General features: G+C 34.5%; 1 protein-coding gene and 1 pseudogene across 8 annotated transcripts in view; both read right to left on the reverse strand.

Annotated features, from left to right (window-relative positions):
* The window catches only part of AKAP9 (A-kinase anchoring protein 9), a 153,807-nt gene that overhangs the window by 66,735 nt on the left and 61,952 nt on the right, over window positions 1-25,120 (reverse strand). For 3 of the 8 annotated variants that reach the window (XM_086696349.1, XM_086696347.1, XM_086696339.1), the window contains 10 exons: window positions 24,725-24,836; window positions 23,858-24,056; window positions 19,314-19,410; window positions 18,021-18,113; window positions 10,704-11,045; window positions 9,210-9,434; window positions 7,992-8,132; window positions 7,403-7,506; window positions 6,571-6,666; window positions 4,792-4,997 (listed from right to left, as the gene is read on the reverse strand). In XM_086696349.1, the coding sequence (XP_086552475.1) occupies window positions 4,792-4,997; window positions 6,571-6,666; window positions 7,403-7,506; window positions 7,992-8,132; window positions 9,210-9,434; window positions 10,704-11,045; window positions 18,021-18,113; window positions 19,314-19,410; window positions 23,858-24,056; window positions 24,725-24,836 (1,615 nt within the window). The remainder of the gene's footprint in view (window positions 1-4,791; window positions 4,998-6,570; window positions 6,667-7,402; window positions 7,507-7,991; window positions 8,133-9,209; window positions 9,435-10,703; window positions 11,046-18,020; window positions 18,114-19,313; window positions 19,411-23,857; window positions 24,057-24,724; window positions 24,837-25,120) is intronic. The other 5 variants (XM_086696380.1, XM_025929473.2, XM_086696357.1 and 2 more) reach the window with 3 other exon arrangements.
* LOC112867109 (U2 spliceosomal RNA) lies at window positions 2,563-2,689 on the reverse strand (annotated as a pseudogene).

Raw genomic sequence — 25,120 nt, forward strand, 5'->3', positions numbered from 1 at the left:
ACTAGGGAGAAAGAAAAGTAGTAAAAGATGATCCTGGGGTTCAAGTGTAGATTGATTTGTAGGTGAAAGAAAAGTCATTAAGAGAAATACTCTGAAAGTCAGGCATAAAAAATGCCTTAAAGAAAAGTCATTAAGAGAAATACTCTGAAAGTAGGCATAAAAAATGCTAAGTCTGAATGGGCTGTGTAGAAAAGATGAGTCAACTTTTAGAAATTTGGGTCTGCAGAGACTTAGGAGTCATTTGTATTAACGTGAGAGTCAAAATCTTGAAAGTGGATACATTTATTTCATAAGCAATAAACAACTACTTTCCTGTTTCAGGAGAGAAAGAGGAAAAACATAGTTGGAGCCTCCATAGTAAAATAAACTTACAAAAGAATGTGTGTAAAAAAAGTCACAGAAAGACAAGGAGACAAGAAGAGAACATTGCAAAAAATGTAGAGATGTCAGTAATGTTATTTGTCTACAAACTCAAATAGGAGAAGGACTGAGAAGATAGTATTGGATAGCTGGGAGGTCACTGCTGTCCTGACAGAGAGCAACTGTGGTAGGAACAGGAACCGCAACTGGTAGAAGTACGGGTTGGTCTAACCCCTCATCGAGTCTGTCAAGGTTTATCTTGAGTGGGGAGCAAAGTTAAGAAGAACCAATGTACTTGAAAAAAATATATTATGAATATTATTATATTATGAATTATTTATATATTATTTTATATATATTAAAAATCAATAGTGAGGAAAACAATTGAAGATATTGTATACTAAATGGGAACAAATCTCAAGCAACAAACTACAAAAGACACATAAAACAAAATGGCTTATGAAAGGTCAGTGAAAGTTAATTTTTTCAAATGCTAATAAAAATTACAGATTAAAGTATCTTTTCTAAAAGATGAAGATGTCAACTAGCTTACTGTATTTTACAGTAACATGTGGAAGATATAAACAAATAAAAATAATGTGAGTATGTTCCAATGAAAAAATTGAATTTTTGTTTGTTTATTCCAATGCAATAAAAGACTGAGAAAGACAGCAAGTTTATGCTGCATTTGTAAGAGTTTTCAGGGGGAAAAAATCAGAAAAAAACATATATTAACAGGGCAATGTCATAAAATACCAATAGAAACCTCAGAATTGCCAGCCTGGTGAAAAGACTCATGATTTCAAATTGGTGAACCACTGATTTCTCTGCAGATAATGGTTAACACAGCAGATGATGGTTAAAGCATTTCCTTTAGCCATTTACTTTATGGACTTATACCATGTTCATTCCATATCTTCTCAGGTTAAGCAGGGAAGGTGATCTGATAGGGCATTCCCTAAACCAATGGCCTTCTGAAGATCTCTAGAGCCCTAATTGGAAACCACGGACTCTACTTTGCCTCTTATACCTCAGAGATGAGTGAATTGAACTGAAGCCCTGGGAGAGATTTGCCTCCAGATAAGTGAGAATCCAGGGCCTCCAGATAACTAACTAAGCGTTCTATCACATCACACTACTCCAAAAGGAAGATGCAGCAGATGAAACTCAGTGCTTGGCTACCTAAGAGAGAGGTATGCATTGTACCCCTGTGCCATTACAGTGCTGGCCTCAAAAAAATTTTCTTTCAACACATCCTAGGGGAACTCATTCTTATGAACTACTTTAAGATTCACTCAAATTCAAATAATTTGATACTGGCTCAAAATCTCCCTTCACTTTCATAAACTAGGTCCCTCTTATGTGGCAGCAAACATGAGCAAATCAATTATTTACTTTTTTAGAGAGTTAACAAGTCTATACATGTTTAAAATCTAAACAAGTTTGGACTTGAAAGCTGGAAATAAATCACAAGTGCTACTACCTACAGTAAAAAAAAATGATACATAAAAACTGAAAAGCAAATGATGCTTCATAATCAGATTAAGACTGAACTTTCTGTTATATTAAATAAGACATAAGAAATATTTCAATAGTTCCTTTTAGTTTTTACAATAATGCTTCCATGAAAAATATTAAGGAACATCAGAAAAAATTCTTATAAATGAAAGTGTCAATTTTTAAAACCAATATATTCTTCAAAGTTTATCAGAAAATTTAAAGTTTTAAATTATAAACTCTATTAATTCAATAGTCTCTTCAAGATGCAAAATGGATCTGTAAGTGTCCCCCAGTGATATTAATGGTCATCCTAATTAGTTTGATAAACACTTTTATAATAAGATCAAGAAAGTGTTACCTAATTCTTTCCTATACATCAAGATCCATTTGTAGAAATAAAATACCCCTGATTGAGAGCTTAACAAAAGGGTGACATTAATTTGAAAAAAATGCTTCTACAAAGTTTGAAAAGAATGAATATGACAGAAAGTTTAAAAATTCAGTATTATTTATAGGGCACCTGGGTGACTCAGTTGGTTAAGCACCTGACTCTTGATTTCGGCTCAGGTTATGATCCAAGGGCTGTGGGACTGAGCCGCGTGTCAGGCTCTGCACTGAGCGGGGAGCCTGCTTAAGATTCTCTCTCTCTCTTTCTCTCTCTCTCTCTTTCTCTCCCACCCTTGCCTCTGAGCCTCTCCCTTGCTTGCGTGCTCTCTCACTCTCTCTCTAAAAAAAACAAAAACAAAAAATTCAGTTATTATTTCAGCTCTTATTAAACTGATAAGAACAGATACCACACTTGATCTTAGCCAAAAGGCCAAGAAGCGATCTTCAGCTCTTATTAAAAGAGGTTTTTAAGGGATGCCTGGGTGGCTCAGTTAAGTGCCCAACTCTTGATTTTACTCAGGTCACAATCTCACAGTTCATGAGTGCAAGCCCTATACTGGGCTCTGTGCTGACAGCGTGGAGCCTGTTTGGGATTACCTCTCTCCCTGCCATCTCTGCCCCTCCCCCACTTGCGCATGTGCTCTCTCAAAAAAACAACAACAACAACAAAAAAACCCCAAAAAACACCTTAAGAAAAGAAAAGAGGTTTTTCAAATTATCTTTGTACTCCTCCAAAGAAGACATCCAGATGGCCAACCTACACATGAAAAAATGCTCAACATCACTCATCATCAGGGAAATACAGATCAAAACCACAGTGAGATTCTGACACCTGTCAGAATGGCTACCATTAACAACTCAGGCAACAACAGATGTTGGCGAGGATGTGGAGAAAGAGGATCTCTTTTGCATTGCTGGTGGGAATGCAAGCTGGTGCAGCCACTCTGGAAAACAGTATGGAGGTTCCTCAAAAAACTAAAAATAGAATTACCCTACGACCCAGCAACTGCACTACTAGGCATTTATCCAAGGGATACAGGTGTGCTGTTTCGAAGGGACACATGCACCTCCATGTCTATAGCAGCACTATCAACAATAGCCAAAGGATGGAAAGAGCCCAAATGTCCATCAATGGATGAATGGTTAAAGAAGATGTGGTATATATATACAATGGAGTATTACTTGGCAATCAAAAAGAATGAAATCTTGCCATTTGCAACTACGTGGATGGAACTGGGGGGTATTATGCTAAGTGAAGTTAGTCAGAGAAAGACAAAAACCATAGGACTTCAGTCATATGAGGACTTTAAGAGACAAAACACATGAATATAAGGGAAACAAAAATAATATAAAAACAGGGAGGCGGACAAAACAGAAGAGACTCATAAATATGGAGAACAACCTGAGGGTTGCTGGAGGGGTTGTGGGAGGGGGGATGGGCTAAATGGATAAGGGGCACTAAGGAATCTACTCCTGAAGTCATTGTTGCACTATATGCTAACTAATTTGGATGTAAATTTAAAAAAATTAAAAAAATTAAAAAGTTAAAAAAAATTATCTTTGTACTCAACTGAGGCAGTTTTACTTACAATTTCAAACTTTTCTCTGCACTTAGAAACATGCTACTGGCCAAACTGTAATCAGGTAAACTTTCTGTAAGTGGGATAATCTCTTTTCATTTCTCCACATGAAACTTCAACAAAATGCTCTCAAAAACTGTACATATTAGCACTCTTAGAAGGTTTGCCTCTAACTGGGGAGACATGCTTGGGTGTGGAGTGTACTACAGTATCTGAGAGTCCAGACTCTATCTTTTCCCATTTGACAAAAATTTTCTCACCCTTTGATTTCCTGATTCCCTTATCAACAAGGAATTAAAAAACAAGAGAGACTGGATGTCAGCAAGTGTGAAACTAAGAAATTCCAAGAAGAAATTCTGGCTCACATAGCTGGAAGAAGACAGAATTAGGAAGAGAGCTACATTCTTTCAGGACCCAACCTCTGGATCCACACATATTCTGTCACACTTCAAACTACTTTTCCAAAAGGAAGAAAGGAGCTAGCAGAGGACAGCCTAAAGATAAGTTCAAGCCTTGGGTTTCTTACAAAGACATTCTTTTAACCATTCTGAACAGATATGTGAAACTGATGCTTGATTCCTAAAACTCTTTATTTCTAATCTTAAAGGGTGGTTTCAGGATGTTGCCAATACCTCATGGATATTGGATATCTCATGGATAAAAGTCCTGAGAAGTGATGTAGAATTTTTCTTTTATTGGTGGAGAAATTAAATAGCCTCTGGTTTCTGTAGCACAGCAGTATTCCTGAGTATGTACAATAACAACTCTAAGACACCCACTTGCAAAACCTATACAATAATGGTGTTCTGAAAACAGTGGTTCCAAAATATGTGTCTGAAGATCTTTTTGTTGGAAACAACTTTAACATTCTCTCTTCCGGGTTTTAACACATAGCAAACTGCCTTGCTCTCAGAAAGATTTACGAGATAATGATGACAGTCTCAACAGCATATAAAACCAGTACCTCCTGTGTGTTCCTCATGGATACATGACTTTATAGGTGCTTCTCCTTCCGACCTCCAAATCAAGCTGGCAGATGACTGGACCTTACTAGATCTATCTAGAATACCAAGAACATGGCGACCAATTGTTTCTTCAACAGCTGCTGTTGTCTTTACAACTTCTAAGAGGATCTTGAGAAGTCTATTATTAGCTTTCTGGAGTGCAAACCTGTATAGAGAAAGAAACATTTATTAAAATGCTTAATCTTTTTGAAGCAAACACTGTGCTTATGTTCCACACAAAATGTACCACAAAATATCTGACTTGAATAATAAAATATCATGATATTCTCTATGAAAATAATATGCATAGCACTTAAAATGAAGTGCTTTTTTACAAATGTGCAGTACTTTACTGACTTTAAAGTAATGAAACACCTGACATTTTAAGGTAGTAGAGTTTCCAAATTAGAAGAAAATTTTAAGGAGATGCAAAAGTTGTTTTAAAAATTGTGGTAGTATCCAAGCATATGCAAGCTGATAGTACCATTTATTGTTCTTATACATACTTCACATTTAATCTTTCTATGTGTCAAACAATATAATTTAAAATGTAATAAAAAAATTCCACCAGAAAAATGTATTTCTACAACCTACTGGTGATAATCTAGATAATTAAATTACAAAAACAGGCAGAGACCTGTTTTTAACAAGATCTATTGTGCAATATCACTATTTGCCAACACCAGAGGAAGTATCATTTATTACATCTGCTACAGAGACAGAAATTTCTCCAGTTATATAAACCATATTCATTGCAGCCAGTAGAAGGAACCTATTTTCAACCAATTGGAATCAATGGTGAATCTCTCTTTTTTAAAAGATGTCAAACACTCTCATTTTCAAAAAATTAGAAAACACTGCTAACCACCCACTTAAATATCTCAGCAAAAAAATCAGTGTTAACATTTTAATGCCTCTCTTTCTAGATTTCCCCTCTGCCTCATAAATATATACATTTAAAAAACAAAAATGGAGTTATCCAGGACAAAGTGTCTTTGTAAGGTTTTTCTTTTTTTGCTTAACATAAACATCTTTTCATGTCAAGAAATATACTTCCATAAATGGTAATTCAGAAAATTATCTGATTAATCTTCTGAATAACTAAACAATTCTCTTATCCTAACAGCTTAAATCATTAAGAGTACTACAGTGGCAAACTTTATATTTAATACATATAGGTAGAATAAGAGACTTTCATGGTAAAGGTCCACTGCTTTAAGACTGTTTTCTGTCTCAGCTTCATACTGTGGGAGATCACCAACAGTCAGGTTAAAGGATATCTGTTTTCACCGGCACATGACATAACTATTTTTAGACAAGGTAATAAATGGGCAAGTTTTCCTTCAGTATTTGTCAAGTGAAAGAGACTAGTTCTATTTTTGCACCTATATCAAGTTCTCTGCTTACATGAGGTGAGGATATTAAAAATAAAACTCTAAGTAATTTAGTTAGTAGGCAGTAAATCAAGGGTTTTATTTAACTTTTTCTGAAGTTTTGTTCAAGCCCCAAACACATCAGGATTAGGACAACTTGAAAATATTTCTAAATCAGAGAAATGATTAAAATTAATATGATGGTAAAGAGAGATAAAATATGAATACTCATTTATTAGCACTCACTACAAAAATTCCTAAAAATTAAATACTGCATAGTTTTAAAAATATACCAATTAGAGATAAAGAATATAAAATAAACAAACTGTTTATTTTATATTGCCGTGGTAACTCTAATTTTCATACACTGTCTTTCTTGTTTGAGTTCCATACTGACTGTGTTCCATACTGATGATCCAATGGGGAAGCCAAAATCTTAGGGGCCAAATTCCTCCATGCAAGCTGAGGAAGGAGGTTAGGAGGACACAGAGGGTTGACAGTCACAGAAATTGGAAAAGGAGGAAATTAAGTTAGTAGATATTAATTTAATTTAAAATTAAAGAAATTATTTTCATTTGAACAGAACAAATTTTAAAATACTATGCCTACAGTTCTTAACATAGGGGTAACTATTCTTACTTAATATTTTACATTTTTATATTAACCTCTACAAAATCAAATCAGGGAAAGTTTTGTTAACTCATTAATTTATTCATGATATAAAAGTGGGATCTATCAAAAGTGGGATATGGATTGAAAGTTCTCATCTGATATGCAATAAATCAATGAAAGAAGCTAACTGTAGACTATCACACTTAATTTTTTTCTCATCACAAACAAGGGAGGTGGCTTATATTGAATGTACGTCCATACAGTGAAGAAATACACACATGTACAATTGTGTTTTTAAGGATAAAAAATAGCATATGAGCAGAATAAAATTAATCAAGAAAGGTTCAGTAACCAAATAATGCCTTACCATTTACTGAGATAAGTACATGACTAGTATCGAATCAAAAATTACTTTATATAAAAAATATTTTTAAAAATTTGCCTATCAAAGGTTGGTAATTCTTTACACACAGAGTAAAATGGACAAAACAAATGTACAAGATCAAAACAAGGACAAATAAAGTTTATCACACTGAAACAACTATTTTAATTCCCTCTGTACTGAAAAAATACACATTCTGTATACCTTTCATTGGTCAGAATATCAGGAAGCACATCTTCAGGTTTTCTGTCTAACTCCTTTTCTTTAAATGCCTGTTCCTCAACTTCCTCCTGGTTTTCATTTCCGTTCTGTTTAAGGTTGTGTAAAGGTAGAGAGGACAAAAGAGAAAGAAAACCTGTCATCTTGGAAACACCATGTCATTCTTCTAAAGTGCTATAAAGTGAAACAGAAACCTCTGTGTGCAAAATAGATAATCTTTGAAATAATATTTAACTACATTTTATTAAGAGATTAGCATTATCAAAAAAGCTAAGGCAGCCTAATACACAGATGAAAAGTTTCACTGGGTTCAGGCTAACGCATGCTGTAGTGTGACATCCAGTTTGTTAGGCTGCTCCGTGGTGAAGCAACAGCTGCTGCTACAGCAATGTCTGATTCAAATTACCTTAAATGGAACGTAAAGAATCTTGACTCCACCTACCTGGCATGTAAACAATCACAAATCTGTTAAGCTCCACACCCATAAAAAATATATTTCCCACGGACAACAAAGACAAACAGATCCTACTGCATGTTGACCCCTGGACCCTAGGTGGGCCCGAGTCCATACTACCTGTGTTTGCGTACTGCTGTTGCGCAGCTCACAACACAGCTTCTCTCTTCCCGCTAGAGACAGCTGCTTTAGTGCTTCCAGCTCCTCTAAAAGCACCCTTTCTCTCTCTGAAACCAGGTTTTCATTATCTATTGAGGATCTCTAAATAAGAAAAAAGGTCATGAGAGAATATTGTTTGCGATAGAAGAAAAAAGCAGAAATAACAAGCAGATTTCTTTTAACCCAGGGACCAAGAGAAGGCACTTTCTACATGAGTCACATCCCATGATTAGGGGTTAAAAGCGTATATAAAGTTCAATGCAAAATTTGAAAGTTAAAATAAAAAACTAGGGCTAGAATATTCAGGAATTTGTGAAGCTCAATTAATAGTATATTCAAAATGTCAATTTTGCATTGAAAATTCAGAAATTTAAATTCACAAAATGCGATGAAGAAAAGCAAAATCAATTTTTTCAAATGATGTTTTATGTTCAACTGCCAATTTTCCTATTCTATATCGGAAAGAACATGTTTTAAGTTTTCTCTATTTTTTATCTCTTAAGTTTTCAAAATAAATGGAATAAATTTGTTTTTATAGGAACTTTTGTAAAAATATTTCTTGCTTTTCTGTAATGATTTTGTGAGTATACTATATACAGCAATTGATAAGAATCCAGCTCCCAAATGCCAAGGAGTCAGAAAAAGGGATGAGAACGTTATATAAATTTGCATTTCTCAAATCAAGAAGAGATGTTTCCCTGGAGAAAGTCCCAGAAACATACTACTTCAGATTTCCATTCATGATTAAAAAGATAGATTAAAGATAAAGGTAAACCTTGGAAATGCTAATTGGTGGACTCACAAAACTGTAAATGAATATGGGAAAACGGAGTATCAACTGCACCTCAGCACAAAGAATTTCTGTCACAGAATACTATCACCGTGCTTTTGCGTGTATGATCAATGGAATGATTAAAAACAAATATACAAACAGCCTTGTAGCCACTTTTCCAATGCCTAAAAAGGCAGATAAATAAAATGGCACAGACGCAATGCACTCCAAGGTTGAGTCAGGTGTTCCTAACAAGATCTAAGGCTGTTGTGCTGATGGAGTCTGTTCTTAATGTTAAACACTTGTTTTTATTCAGATCTTGGCAATAGTTTTGACTTTTTAAATAAAGGCTATCTAAAGAATACTGTTATTTTAATTGGGGAGAAAAGAGATGCTAAGTCTCATACCTGGGCTAATTGTCTATTCAGTCTCTTAATCTCTTCTTGTAGCTGTTCCTGGTCTTCTCGCTGTCTCTCCATCTGGCGCATGTGTGCCTGCCGTAACAGTTCTGTCGCCTGTTGATGTTCTTGGTATTGTCGCACAAGTTCCTGCCTCATATCTTCCAACTGTTCTTCATTTAACATTAGTTGTCTAGAAGCATCCATACTTGATACCAAAATTTCATCATGAATCTAAAAAGGTAGGAAAAAAAAGGCAATCATAAAACATTTTGTGGCAATCTGTCAGCATCAATATTTTAATATAAAAGCAATTCCACTACTAAAGTGCCTAATTTTTATTCCCATTATTTAACTAAAACATAAATTTAAAAAAGATATCTGTCTTAATTATAATTCTAAATCAGTGTGAAGTTTATTATCATTACACATGTTATTCTCCAAAAGCAAAATAGCTATTTGTCAGTTAGTTTAAATGCAATCTAAGGGAGAAGAATAAAGAATAAAAATCCTCAAAATGCCTTCTGCTCTTAATGAAGCTGTAGCTCCCTTATCCCTCTTGACATTTATGATGGGGAGATAATATAAATGGAATACTTGTAATTTAAAATTAAATTTATAAAACATGAAAAATTTTACCTAATTTATATTATGCAGTGGTCACCACAGTACTATAGACAACAATATAACATATAAGAATATATAACAATCTATAAGAAACAAATTTCAATAATTTTCCTTTGGAAATAAAAGCTTTATGTTCCACTTTCTCATACTCATTAGAAATCAACTCCTTAATGAATTTCTATAAGTACTTCAGTTCCTGAAGCACTCTGCCTTGAACAGCTGCTGGTACATTAAAGAGGTTTTCACAAGTATCTCAGTTTTGTACTTCATAAAGAAGTTGACAATTTTATTTCAGTATGCCTCTAAACACGATATAACCTATCCTGAACATTAATAAAAAATTTTAATTTAGATAATTAAAAAAAAGGATTTCTTTCTTTCCATTAAAGGCACAGGCAGTTGTAGTACAGACACAGAAAAGATCCTCCATTAATGAGTAAGTATAGAAGAAGAGAAATAGTATTTACAGAGTACAATGCTTTAAATTATCTTCTTAAACAGGAAGCTACTTCCATGTGATGTTATCATCACATTAAATGAAGCAAACCTTTTATTCAGACATATTGTAGGATAATTAATCTTAAACTGACTGAAACAAAATTAATGTACATATAATTTACAATGAGATTTTACCATGCATATGTCTAACATAAACAAAAATATTATAAGCCAGATTTATTTTATTTAATAAAATAGTAAATCAATAGTAAATAGTAAATCATATTCATATACTTTACAAGTAATAAAACACATTCAAAATGCAAATCCCTAAGTCAAGATTGGATCTGATACTTTCCTTCCCCATTAAGGAATATTACTGCTAATATTTTTATAGTGAAGGAAGTCACAAATTTTTATACAAGGAAATCTACTTACAGATTCTCTGACTATAAATGTTTTATCTTTGGAGAACATTTCTTCTGAAATAGTCAGTTCATGGTCTTCCAATTGTAGTGTATCATCAAGATTACCATCGGTTGATAACAGAACTTCCTTTCCATTTTCTCCTAACTCCTTACTAAGTGGTTTAAATTCTTCTTTAAATTTCATGTCCATTTCTTCAAAAGCTTGACCCTGTGATGATTTCGTTTCATTTAAATAACCTTCTTGCTGATAGAAAGCATGTGCTTGTTTTGATGATGTAGTATCCTCTTTTTCCCCAGATATTCTAGACAGTTCAGTTTGTTGAGCAAATGCTATACTCATTGACACAATGACCTAAAGAAATAAAGTAAATGAAAAGGATCAGATTTATAAATACCAACAGGAATTTAAAAAGCAAGTTACCACTCAAAATGGTTTTAAACTAAAAGAAATCCTACAGAAAGTGATATGGAGAGATTCTCATACCTTCAATCTTCTCTAACTTGTGGTCAAGATCTCAAGACTAGCTTTTACTTTAATTTCCTGTCTTGAACCTGACCTGCTTGTCTCTTTGTCTCTCAATACTAAGAATGCAACAAAGACAAAAAGATTAAAAATATTAAAAATATGAAAGAGAAGCAGAGTGAAAGATAGAATGAGAATATTCAACCAACATCTCATTATTGTTCTAGAAGCATATATTAGAGACTAACAGAAATAAACTATTTCATGAAGTAACAGGTGAGAATACCAAAGGTACTACTCCTAAGAGTCAAGACCAACGAATTTTGGAAGGACAAATAAAGAGAAGACCAAGAACAAATAATTCTTAAAGTTTCCAGAGAAAAAAGATGTATTACCTATGGGGAACAACAATTAAAATGACAAGGACTTTCTCACTAGAAACAAGAAGGAGTCAGAAAATAATGAAATGTTATCTTTAAAGTTCTGACAAACAAAACGTCAACCCAGATTTGAATGTTCAACAAAATCATCTTTCAGGAATGAAAGCAAAATAACATGAAATAAAAACAAATAAAAACAGAGTTTATTCCCAATAAATAGATGATCCATAAAAGAACTTCTAAAGGATGTCCCTCAAAAAGCAGAAAATGATGCTAGAAGGAAGGCATAAGATGCAGAAAGGATGAGAGTATTAAAATTTCTTTTTGTAAATATGTGGATAACCTAACACTGATGGGTATAAAGCAATAGTTCTATCTAAATTGTGAAATAAAAATACCTAAGACTGAGACTTGTAATTCCAATTAGCATAAATTAAACCCACTACAGCCTCTCTCCCCCATTGATTACAATTGAAAACTGAACAAAATACAAAAGCAACTACCAGAAAACTCTGAGAAGTAAACAAAAGCAGGCAAATTGCAGAGGGAGTCAAAACTTGAAGAAGAAATCTGTATGGGGAAGGTGAGAAAGAACTTGTGGCCTGAACCTAAATGGGTTGTCTATTTAAAAAGCATTTTTTTTCACACTTTCCAGAACATCCTAAGACTCAGCATCTACACAATATTCAAAATATTCAATATATAATTCAAAATTAGATGACATACAATATGTTGTATGTCAAATTTGTTGCCAGCAGATTTGCTCAAAAAGAAATGCTACAGTAAATTTTTCAGGCTGAAGGTAGTAATACGAGAGGAAAACTTCTAAAGTCTGAGCAGCAGAATACTCATTCTTTTCAAGTATGCATGCAGCATTCAACCAGAACATATTTAAGGCAATAAATTTAAATAAACTGAAATCATACAAAGTATGTCTGACCACAAAGAAATTAAAAATTATACAATGAATTAATTAACAACAGGAAGATATCTGAAACCCCTAAATGTGAAAATCTAAACAACACATTTCTGAGTAACCCATGAATCAAAGGAGAGGTGACAAAATAAATCAAATATTCAGACTGAATGAAAATGTGTAGAACGCAGCTCAAAGGAGTGCTTAAAGGGAAACTTACAGCATTAAATGAATATATTTGAAAAGAAGAAAGGTCTTTTAGGAAACCAGAAAAAGAAAGCAACTTAAACCCAAAGCAAGCAGAAACAAGTAAAAAATAAAGAAAAGCAATCAATGAAAATAAAACAAAAACTTTTTAAAACACCCAAAAGCTGGACCTTTGAAAACATCAATACAATTAACTTCTAGACAGAATGACAAAGAAAAAAGTGAGAAAGCAGACATTAAGTGATAAAGGAATACTATAAACAAATTCACCAACGTAAATTCAACAGCATAGATGAAATGGAGCAATGCCCTGAGTGACATTAACTAACAAAGCTCACTCTAAAGAAACAGTTTGCTTGAGTAAAACAAAATCTACTAAAAAAATCAGATTCATAGTTTAATAAAATCTTCAACAAAACTCCAGGCCCCGTTAGTTTCACTAACAAATTCTATACCATATTTAAGAATAAAATAGTATCAATTCTACATAAATTCTTCCAGAAAATAGAAGTGAGAATATATTTTAACACTTTACAAGGCCAGCATTGACCTGATACCATAGCCAAACAAAGACATTACAAGAAAATAAAACTATGGATGATGCCCCTCATGAATACAGACATAAATATTCTGGACAAAATATTAGCAAACAGAATCAAGCAATATAAAAAGGAGACTGTCTACAAAGGAACATGAAGAAACTTTAGGGGTCATGGATACGTCTTATATCTTGATTATGCCGTTGGTTTCATACATCTGTTAAAACTCACCAAATTTTGCAGTTGGAACCTGTGAATTTCATGGTATGTAAATTATACCTCAGTAAAGATAATGACAAACAACAAAAATCTGACCATATGTTAAGTCACAAAAGAAGATTCTGAAATTTTGAAAAATTTGTACAATAAGAATCACTTTCTTTAGATCAGAAATGAGTAACAGAAATAATTAAAAGAATGGTATGGTCTGGAAACTAAAAAACTCAACTAAGGACTCAACTACCTTGTTATTCTCTCCTTTCCATTTCACTATACCATCTAACCAAATTCCACCTGTGATTACAGGGAACTGCCTACTCTGTGCCTGTGTAAGCTAAACTTAGATGAGGAGGAAAAAAAATCCAACCAAGCTGAACAGTGTTATTTTAAATTCATAACTACTACCCTTGATTGAGTCCTTCAGGATACTGGGCAATTCTACTCAATTTCCCTGGTCTTTTCCTTCTCCTAGAAAGCCCTCTCTCCTTAAAGCTTCAATGTCTTCCCTTCCTTTCTCATTCTCAGGTGCTGACCTTGCTTCTTTTTTAGTGAGAAAACAGAAGCAATCAGAAGAGAACTTCCACAGGCTCCAAATACCGTATCTGAAAACATTCTGATGAACCAAATATTCTCTGCCTTCTTTCTTGTTATCATGGATTAAATCGCCATGCTCCTATCTAATGGCAACCCTCCAGGGCATTGTACCTCCTCTCCTCTAATCAGGGACACTGCTCCAACAACTGTCTCTCTCTCTCTCTCCTGACTTAGTGAATTTTTTTCCTTCTCTCCTCAATAATTATTATTAACAAAGAAATATGACATCTTTCTTCTTAAACAGAAACAAATTACCAACAACAAAAATCTGCTGCTTGACTCTCTACATTATCCTTGAGATACCACTGTATTTCTCTGTTCCTCTTTCAAGTAAAACTCTAAATTTCATCTCTTTATTCTTCCCCTTCACTCTCTCAAATCCAATCTAATCAGTTTGTCTGCACCACCCCATCAAATGTGTTCCTGTGAAACTCACCAATGATTTCACATTGTAAAATCCAATAATTAATTTGCAGTTCTAATCATTCGTGATGTATCAAAAACATTTGACACAGTTTAATAAATTCTCTTCTTGATATATTTTTACTTTTGTTTTTCCCATATTTAATTTACTGCTTTTTCTCTATCTTCTTTATTCCTCATTTCTCTGATCTCTAAACATTGGTGTTATTCAGGCTCAGCCCCCAGACCTCTGCTCTGTCTACACTACTACATTAATTGTTTTTCAAATTTTTTCACTGCAACCATGGTAAACACACACAATAAAAACATTTTATGTTTTGACCCAAAGCACACATACATTTTGTGTGTATTTATATAATTGAACTTTCCCAGTATTTTAAAATCCTGGTCCAAAACCAGGATTTCATGCTTCAAAAACGAGTTGCAACTCACAGTTTGAAAAACGTTGCCCTATTTACCACCCTATTTTCATGTCTAGTCTTAACCTATTTTCTGAACTCTAGATATGTATATCCAACCACTTCTTCAATATTTATTTTTAAACATTTACTAAGTGTTTGCATTTAATGGTTTTTTTGGTTTTTTTTTAGTGTACAAGCAGGGGAGGGGCAGAGAGAGGGGGCCAGAGAATCTGAAGCTGACTCCATGCCGACAGCAGCAAGTCCAATGCAGGGCTCAAACTCACAAACCACGAGATCACGACCTGAACCAAAGTTGGATGCTCAACTGACTGAGCCACCCAGCACCCTAATGGGTCTGAATTCTTAAGCTAAAATCTCAAGTCTATCTTTCCTATCCAAAAACTACTCTCTTGCAGTCTTTTCTGACACCTAATAGCAACTCCATTCTTCCAGCTGCTTATGTCAAATAACCTAGAGTAATATTTTCCCCCAGCCCTTGCCCCTTTTCCTTTATTTCTTCTTCCTCCTGTACCCAGTCACATTTGCTAAGAAGATAAATAATATTTCACCAAATAGGTCCCCTCACTGTGGGGTGGCAGGACTAAAACTGTCCTCTCACTCAGCAGAGCTGGCAGTTGGGCAAGTGGCCTTTACACTCCTGCCATTCTTCTTGGCCACCTCTTTGAAACATTCACTGGTGTAATTCTTGACTTTTTCTCTTGCAGTCCACTTTCTCAAAAGATACTCAATCCGTTACCTTCATGATTTACTCTCCCACTTCCTTCAGGTTTTTTTTCTACTATCACTCTAAAAGTGAGGTCTTCTGTGATAACCCTATATAAATAACACCATCTCAACTCCCCATGGAATTTCCTAACAGTTCTATTACCCAGGTCTGTTTTTCTTTTCATGGTATTTACCACCATCTTTCTGCACCAACTAGATACAATGTAAGGTCTATGGGAGCAAACACTTCATTTTTTTTTTTACCTCTGCTATACCCGAACACTTGGAATATTGCCTGGCAATGAAATGCAAATAAATGTCTATTTTCAGTAGTAGGTATACAAATCACAGGTTGAATCTAATGTGATCTATATTGGGAATCACTACCCCTACTGGGCTTCCTATATACCCTGTGTTTTTGAAGCAATGGTTCTCAATCTTTTTCCAACAATCCCACCTAAAGAGTATAGTATACAGCATAATCCCATCAGTACTGGTGGCTCATGTCAACAATCTACATTATTCTAGGATCAAGCTGGGCCATCAAATGTTATCCCTTGGACCACTGTACCCTGGACGTCTTCAAAACGGTTTTCAATGACTTACATTTTGGTGCTCTTGTTACCTGCTTAAGATGAATGATGCTTTACAAGACATACTTCTATCATCATCATTACCAGAGTAATAATATGATCACTTTAAAAGTTTCATTTATGAGTCTATCATCTAGTAGGTGATTTATATTTATATTAGGTCACTGAATCCTTATAAAAATTACTTATTCCTATTTTTCCTTCTTTTAAAAAATTTTTTTATCTTTATTTATCTTTGAGAGACAGAGAGACACAGCATGAGCAGGAGAGGGGCAGAGAGAGAGAGGGAGACCCAGAATATGAAGCAGGTTCCAGGCTCTGAGCTGTCAGCACAGAGCCCGACGTGGGGCTTGAACTCACAAGCTGTGAGATCATGACCTGAGCTGAAGTCGGACGCTCAACAGACTGAGCCACCCAGGCGCCCCCTATTTTTCCCTCTTTTAACAGAGCAAATAGACTCAGAAGTTAAGTAATATTCCTAAGATCATAAGGAAACCCGAAAACAAGAAGTAAGCCCGAAAAACAAGAATTTAAAGCATGGTATATCCTATACCAAACCTCATGCTCTTAATTGCTATGATGCCCTGCTGTAACATTCCACTTGAGAAATTTTTCTAAGAGCTAAGTGCAAGAGAAAATCTGCATTTCTCTAAAGAACTAGATAATGAGAGCTATATAAGCAATGGTGACTTGCTTTTTACTTTGATCTCCAGGAACTAAACATTCAATTCAGACACAGAAGTGATTAAGTCCATATGGCCCACATATTTCCTTGAGTGCTGACTTCCTCTTCTAATTTATGTTTAACCTAACTCCTTATGCATTTCCTGTATAATTGATCAATTCTCCTCTTTTAAAATGCATATATCCACTGGGATTGTTATATTGAAACAGTTGAAATATTATTAAAAAGCAGAAAAAGTCAGAATTCAACTGTTCCAATATAAGAACCCAATCAGGTATATCCATTTTATTATTTTTTTTATTTTTAAAGTTTATTTATTTGAGAAAGGAGTGTGTGCGCACACGCGTGGGAGACAGAGAGAGAGAAAAGGAGAGGGGCAGAGAGAAAAGAGAATCACAAGCAGGCTCCACTCTGTCAGCATAGAGCCTGATGCAGAGCTTGAACCCATGAACCACGAGATCATGATTGAGATCATGATCAAAATTGAGTCAGTCAACTTAACTGACTGAGCCACCTAGGCACCCCAGATATATGCATTCTGAAAGGGAATACAAAGACAAAAGAAATGGAATCATAATGGTAGATTAGGTGATATGCTTGGTATTCAAGAATTTAAAAGAATGGCTCTGGGCATAGCACAGCTAAGAGTATCTACAGTCACAAACATCACAGTCACTTCTCAAGGAAGAGATAGGCAAAGAAAATATATAAAAGACAAACCACCTTCTTTCTCATTTCCTACCATATCCCCTACCTTTAAAGGAAGGCCAAACTCCATCACAAGGTACTACTCCCAGGTAACAAATTTATAAAGACTTGTTTGGGCATTCTGAGAAGTTTCTGATTACTATTCCACATCAAGAAGAAAATATTTTTCTAAAGGAAAAGTTCACAGAATATTCCATTGAAAGGCAATTGTGGTTGATACCAGTAACTGACAATTTAAAGATAATCTATGTACAAAACTTGTTAACAAAAAGTGCAGGGGTGCCTGGCTCAGTCGGTGCAGCACGAGACTCTTGATCTTGGGGTCATGAGTTTGTGCCCCATGGTGGGTGTAGAGATTACTTAAATAAATAAAACTTGGAAAAAAAAAAGGTCATTACTATCAATAAAATCTATGTTTTCTGAAGGCTCAAAAGGAATATAAATCAAAATAATCTGACAAACTATAAACTTACCTTAGCTACTTCTTCTTCTAATCGTTCTTGGTACTGTTTTTCCAGCAATGTAACCATATTTGTTTCCTTTTTCACTCCAAATTCATCAGAAAACTAAATTAAAAAGCAAAATGTAACAGACTTGTTTATACTAATCATACATCACTTATTTTTAAACTTCTACGCTCAAATATCCTCAAAAGATCAACGTTTCTTAGAAAACTGAGTTTTAATAAGTAAATTTCAGTTCTGCTCTTAATTAAAAACGATAATTCTGGTGAATAATTCTAGTGTAGAATTCTAAATAACCTACTTAGTATTGTGAACTTAAAGATGCAAAGTCAGAAATATATCTACATATTTACAATTACTAACATAGTTCTACAGTAGGTTAAAGATACTTCTTAAATATAATTAAGATATGTATCTAATTTTCAGTAATGCTAACAGTGGCTATCTTTGCTTATGAAATTATAAGCAAATTTTATTTTTTTCTTGATGTTTATTAATAGTATCCATTTCCCCACAAATACAAACTACTTTTGTAACTAGAAAAAACTATAAACGGTTTTTTAAAATGTAAACATATTTTCAGCATGAAAGTATTTGTTTACCAATTACCTGAATGGCATTCAAATAGATACTCCATATAGGAGGAGTATGGTACAAACAAGATATGTAGCCAACATCTCTCCTCTGTTTCCAAAACAAGAGAAAGCAATGATTTTTGTTTTCTATATGAGTCAAGAATTAAAAATCCAATGAATGAAGACCAGGGTTTTGTAGTTATAAGTTTCAGAAAAATGGCCACAAATTGGTAATATATACAATGTTGAGGAGAGACAGAACGTGATTTAGCTAGCTGGCCGACACTGTAAAAGATGAGGGGCTTTTATACATCATATGGCATGTGCTCAAGGAAGCCTCAACTATCGTCCTAGCCATAGCATCTTGAATTATGGGGATCCCTAAACACTATTCTAGAGATAGTCTGACTCAACTTCCCATAGTGGGACGAAAAGTTGTTGGCAAGGGTATGAAACTAATTTTTGTTACATAGCTCATGTCACACAAAACAAGACAAATTTTAAACCAGAACATATTTAGGGGGAAAAAACTCTCAATTTTAACTTTGTGTTATTCCTATGCTATGAAAATACATTAAATTTTTTTGCTTATATATTCTTCTGGGTCTTTTACATAATGTGTTATCCTCTTATTTATTATGCTTACTTCTTAACAACGCTTTTACTACGGACATAAAAATGACAGAGAAACAGTATCAGTGCACACAACAGTTTAAAAATATAATACCTCTATTGTACCATCAATGTTCTGGTTAAGACAACTTCCAGGGTATACTGTTTTCTGGACATCAGATTCAGTAATTACCATTGAATCACTGGAGAAACTAAACATGAATAAAAGAGAGTGAACGAATTAAGAGTTGTGTACGAGTTTTACTGTTAGTCCAAACTTATAGCATGCATAGTTATAAGTACTGTAACTCAAACTGTATTGTTGACTGATTTTTCCAATTAAAATTAAAGTAACACACTTCAATGACAGAGAACTTCAACACATCACCACTGAATTTTATGCCATTTTAAGAAGTGTACTACAAATATATGACATGGAGCTATTTACAGGTAGAGACATTTTCTAAAAGTTATCTATGCTATTACTGAGTAAAAGCCCATAAAAGCTCATTTTTATTAAAAAAACTATTTATACACACAAACAGAAAAAAATCTGGATGAATAGACATCAAAAGTAACAATGATTATCTCTAGTGGAACTGGGGAGCAGAGGCAGCAAAAAGAAGGTTCTTAATTTATACAACCACTTCTACATTTTTTTTTGTTTTTAATCTATTCATGTATCTTTTGGCATTTGCGTCTTTATTCTGAATTGTTTTACAATCATTATTTTGTAAAAAAAATTTTTTTTTCTTAAAATGCTTAAGTTGGGTCATAAAAATAAAGTGAGATTAATATTTAGCAACCATGGGATAAAGATTAAAGGGGCAAATTATAATTTTGTTTTAGCTAATACAATTTCTCACTTCACTTTTAATGTGCATCCACACTGCCTTCTTTATTCCACTCCCCTTTTGCCCAACTCCTCCTTTATTTCTCCTATCCTCTTCTTTCATTCTGTCCCAAACTGGCCAGATATAAGTTATCATCATCCCATTTCCTGACTTATATAACTAACCCACTACTGATAAACATTTGGTTGTTTCTAAATGTCCACTATTACAAATAATGGTACAATATCAACCCTCATAACATCTATGGACTTTCTGTATTATAAATCTTATAAATATTTAAAAATTTAATATAATGTCACATTCCAAAAAGTTACATTAATTTTACTTCCACAACAGTTATCATGTAAGTATTTATTCAAAACTTCAGCAACTCAAAGTTTTAAAACTTTGTTAGAACATTTCTGTTTTTGTTTTTGAGATTACATATCCTTCAGCTTCCATTGGCCATATAAGTTTCTTTGGCTGTGAACTGCCTATTTGTGTTCTTTGTTCATGATAAATGATTGTAAAAACTCATCTCCCCTGTCTTTCTTCTCTGTCCTTTCCTGGTTCTTCTGTCTCACAATTCTGTCTGTTTCCTTACTGTCTCTTGCACACACTATTCTGATCCTTGGCTCCATATTTTGATTCTTTTTTTCATAGCTGAGAAGCCCTCCTGATTACTTTGGGTCTATTAAGACCCAAATTCTAATAAAAAAATTCGACTTAGTCCACAATTTCATTCTATGGCTTTATAGCATTTGAAAGTGTTCATCCCAAATTCAAAATATAGTCTGGCTAAAACCAAACTCACTGCTCCCCTCTTAATATTAAGCTAACTCTCCACCAGCCTAATTTCTCTATTTTATATTAATGTATCATTATTCTCCATATTCTCTAGCTCATACAACACAGTGTCATCTTTGTTTTTCCCCTTCTCTTTGTTCTCAACATTCCTCCTTCTATCCCAACATCTCATAGTCATCCCTTCATTTCCTTTTCCTCTGGAACCACTCCAATAAGCAATTATCATAAAAATGTGCAGTAAAAGATGCCACACAGACATGGGTTTAAATTCCAGCACTTTGGTTGTTATCACCATGTTATATTCCTTAACCACTACTTCTTAAAAATTATTATTTTGTGAATAAGTACTATTTCAATGATTAGACTGAAGTCACTTGAGGGAAAAGGCCACTTAAATACATCTATAGCTCCTTCCATGGCTTCTAGCTAAGGCCCATCCCAGTCATTGTTTCATTTAATCCTCACACTCTTAATGGTAGTTTTATTGTCCCTCATATTACTAAGACATGTTAAAATAATCTGCCAAAAATTGTATAGCCAGTAAAAGGTTAAATCAGGTGTCAAATGCAGATCTGACTCTAGTCATTCCAATCCTACACTATATCCCTAAGAGGCTCCTAGTATATAACATCTCCAAATACATGTTAAATGAACGACTCAATTATTTTTTTAAACAAGTTCAAATCTACTTTAATTCAAACAGCATCATAGTTGTATCCAAAAATGCGATGACATTTACAAGAAATAACTTTGACTCATCACTATTAGCAGGAGTGAACATGGTCCTTAGTAACCTCTGTTTTGGGGAGTGGGAGAAAACTAATGGTTTTAGTTGAAAGGTACTGTCAACACACTTCCACTGAATATTCTAGAAACTCTGAGAGAGGGTGGTGAGCTGACAAAAGCCCAACTGTAGTAACAGCAAATAAGTCTACATTTCCAAAAGACTCCCTTTTCTTCACACTTTAGAGAGAAAGCATCACTAATTAAAGGAAGGCTATATGAAATACTGTAGCTGATTGTTAGAGAGTTCTTGCTATCTACTTATTTTCTTTCATATCAGAAAACCTAGAGTGGTGGTTTCCAAACGTCAATTCATGGACTTTCTGTATCAGAATTATTTTGTTACAAATACACATGTCCATGGTCTATCTCAAAGCTGTTAAGTCTGACTCTCCAAATGTACAGTCCAGTAATCTAATTTTAAGTATTCAAAAGCCTCCAGTGTTTCTGATGCATGGTCAAGTTAAAGAGCTAATGATCTCAAATGAAATGGGAGCTTTAGAAGGCTGTGCCAGGCTGGGCAAATGATTCCACAGCCTACAAACAGACCCTGAATAAAAGAAGGAGGAACAGACTGCTTCCCCAAAAGTGTGGACATTCAATATCTTGTCTCAAGGAAAGAAATGTTTTTTTGTCTTGAGGTCCCATTAGTAAGTGCCTATGAAGACAGTCCTAGAAGAGCAGAGCCAGCCAAAGTTAGATGAAATCTCTGAACACTGCACAGAGCTAAATATTATAGCACACTCCCCAACTAAATTATGAACTGTTCGTTCATTCATTTAACAAATATTTACTGAGCACCTACTAGCAGAGGGAATAATTACACGGTCTGGGACACATCAATGACTCAAATGGGCAAAAATCCCCACCCTTACAAAGCTTGAAGTCTTTCATAAAAGAAAGACACTAAACAAAACAAATAAAATCAAACTCCCCTGTAAATATATATAAACTTGGTTTTCATCTTATACATACATACCTTTATATATATATAACACATAATATTAATATAGAAAGAAATGATGCAGGAAATTAGCGTACAGAGTTCTAAAGAACAATTTTAATTTATTTTATTTATTTATTTTTTTCAACGTTTATTTATTTTTGGGACAGAGAGAGACAGAGCATGAACGGGGGAGGGGCAGAGAGAGAGGGAGACACAGAATCGGAAACAGGCTCCAGGCTCCGAGCCATCAGCCCAGAGCCCGACGCGGGGCTCGAACTCACGGACCGCGAGATCGTGACCTGGCTGAAGTCGGACGCTTAACCGACTGCGCCACCCAGGCGCCCCAGAACAATTTTAATTTAAATGGGGGTAATCAGAATAGACATCATAAGAACATTATATCTGCATAAAGACCCAAAGGAGGTAATGTGTTGGGCATGTAAATATCTGGAGAAAGATCATTCTAAAGCAGGAGCATACCGATGGTCTGAGATCTCAAGAAGAATGTGCGGCATGAGAATAGTGACCGGTGGGTGAGTCAACAGGAGATGAAGTCAAAGTGGTAACAGGGAACCATCATGTAGGACCTAGTAAGGCACTGTAAGGACAGAAGAGCACTGGACTAACGTGATCTGATCATGTCTTAAATCTAGTTGTGGAAATGTGCTGAGGACAGACTTTAGGGAAGAGTTAGGGTAGAAGGAGAGAGATCAGTTGTTGCAGTAATCCACGTGAGACATGACAATGGTAGGCAGCAGGGGGCTCGTGAGAAGTGGTCCAGTTTAGATAAATAACAGGATTTTTTGATAGACTGGAAGTGAGGTATGAGAGAAAGAAGAGTAACCTCAGATGGAGATGGCTGCTGAAGGAACAAATTTCAAGGGGAAGATCCAGAGTTCTGGACATGGTGAATCTGAATATTAGACAACAAAGTGGAGAAAGTCCAATCATGACTAGAATGATCCTATCTTATATTTCTTGGGTATGTCCCACATCAAGGTAGTAAAGACCAGGCATATGATAACAAATATATGCACACTCTCTCAGCAAATTAACAACAACCAGCATTTTTATAAAATAAGGTGTAAGTAAAATCCCTATAATGTCTTCAGTTTATAATATTTCACACATTTCAAAGAATTATCTCTTATTCTTATTTCTTGATAATGCTACATCCCCATCTCTTTCATCCAATTTTCCTTAAGTCACATTTTCTTCTGGAAAACAATCATGTTATGACTATTACTACTCTACAAATGCTGTTGAATGAAATTATAAGTAGACAGATACCTTGGCTGAACTGTAGACTCACTGACAGCTTGAAGCCTTTCCTGCAAACAATGGATCTCTGCCCCATGGTTTTCTTCAGTTTCTTTCAATTGTTGCTGCAAAGAGGAGATGAAGTTTTCTAATTCTTGAACTTGTCCTTCCAGTCGTCTAATTTTTTCAGAATCTTGCAGAGCAGATAACTTGCTTTTATGACTGACATCTAAGTTATATGAAGAGAAGAAAATAAACACTTCAACAGAAATTTCTTAGTGAAATACCACAATCACTTTTTTGTGTGTGGAAATATTAATTCTTCTTCGAAAAAATAATGTTTTTTTTACTAGTAATAACTCAAGTTTCAATTTAAACTCAATTTGACTCAAGAAAACAAACAAAATGAATTGTGCAATTCAAGATCATTTCTTTAATCTTCATGTCTGTAGTACCCCTAAATCTACCAACTTTATGTCTTTAAACTGGAAACAATTTAGAATCACAGAGTAAGAAGTGAGAAGGGATCAAAGACAGCAATAGTCCAAATCTTCTACTTTAAGAATGAGAAAACTGAGACCGGAGAGATTATACTGAAATGCCCAAGGTCACGAGGTTATCTCAAATTGTAAAGTAAGAAAATCAAATGACTAAGGCACTGGGTGGCTCAGTCACCTGAGCATCTGACTTTGGCTCAGGTCATGACCATGAGTTTGAGCCTGGCATTGGGCTTGCTAATGTCAGGGCAGAGCCCCTGCTTCAGATCCTCTACCTCTCTCTCCTGCTCCTCCCCTACTTGTGCTCTCTCTCTCTCAAAAGTTAAAAAAAAAAAAAAAAATCAAATGATTAAATATTTGGTATAAAAATACTACACTGTGGCATATAATCAAAATTTACCAATGTCATGCAAATTGGTCATCTGAGAGGCTGATAAAAATTCTGTTTCCTCTTTTGGTAGATCTCCTTCTGCAACCTCAAGCTTCACATCATCTGTCTCCTGTCCATGTATCTATTGAAAAGAACAGAAAAGGAGTGACATAAATATACGATCTAACATTTTGAAAGTTATATTAAAGCAGCTTTACATTGAAAATGTTTTTGAAATCACTTAGAATTTTAATACTCTGATATAAATATTTTTGCTTCTACGTTATTCCACGCTTTCTTCTGACAGTGATTCACATTCCCTTCACAGCACTGCAATTATATTAGTAAGTGTACTGTTCTTTCATACCCAGAAAGAAGTTCATTTTAATACAAAAACAGAAGCTGCACAGAATTTTGGTATGTAAC

Source organism: Puma concolor, chromosome A2 (assembly GCF_028749965.1).
Source record: "Puma concolor isolate L17-30 chromosome A2, mPumCon1.1.hap2, whole genome shotgun sequence".
NCBI lineage: Eukaryota > Metazoa > Chordata > Mammalia > Carnivora > Felidae > Puma > Puma concolor.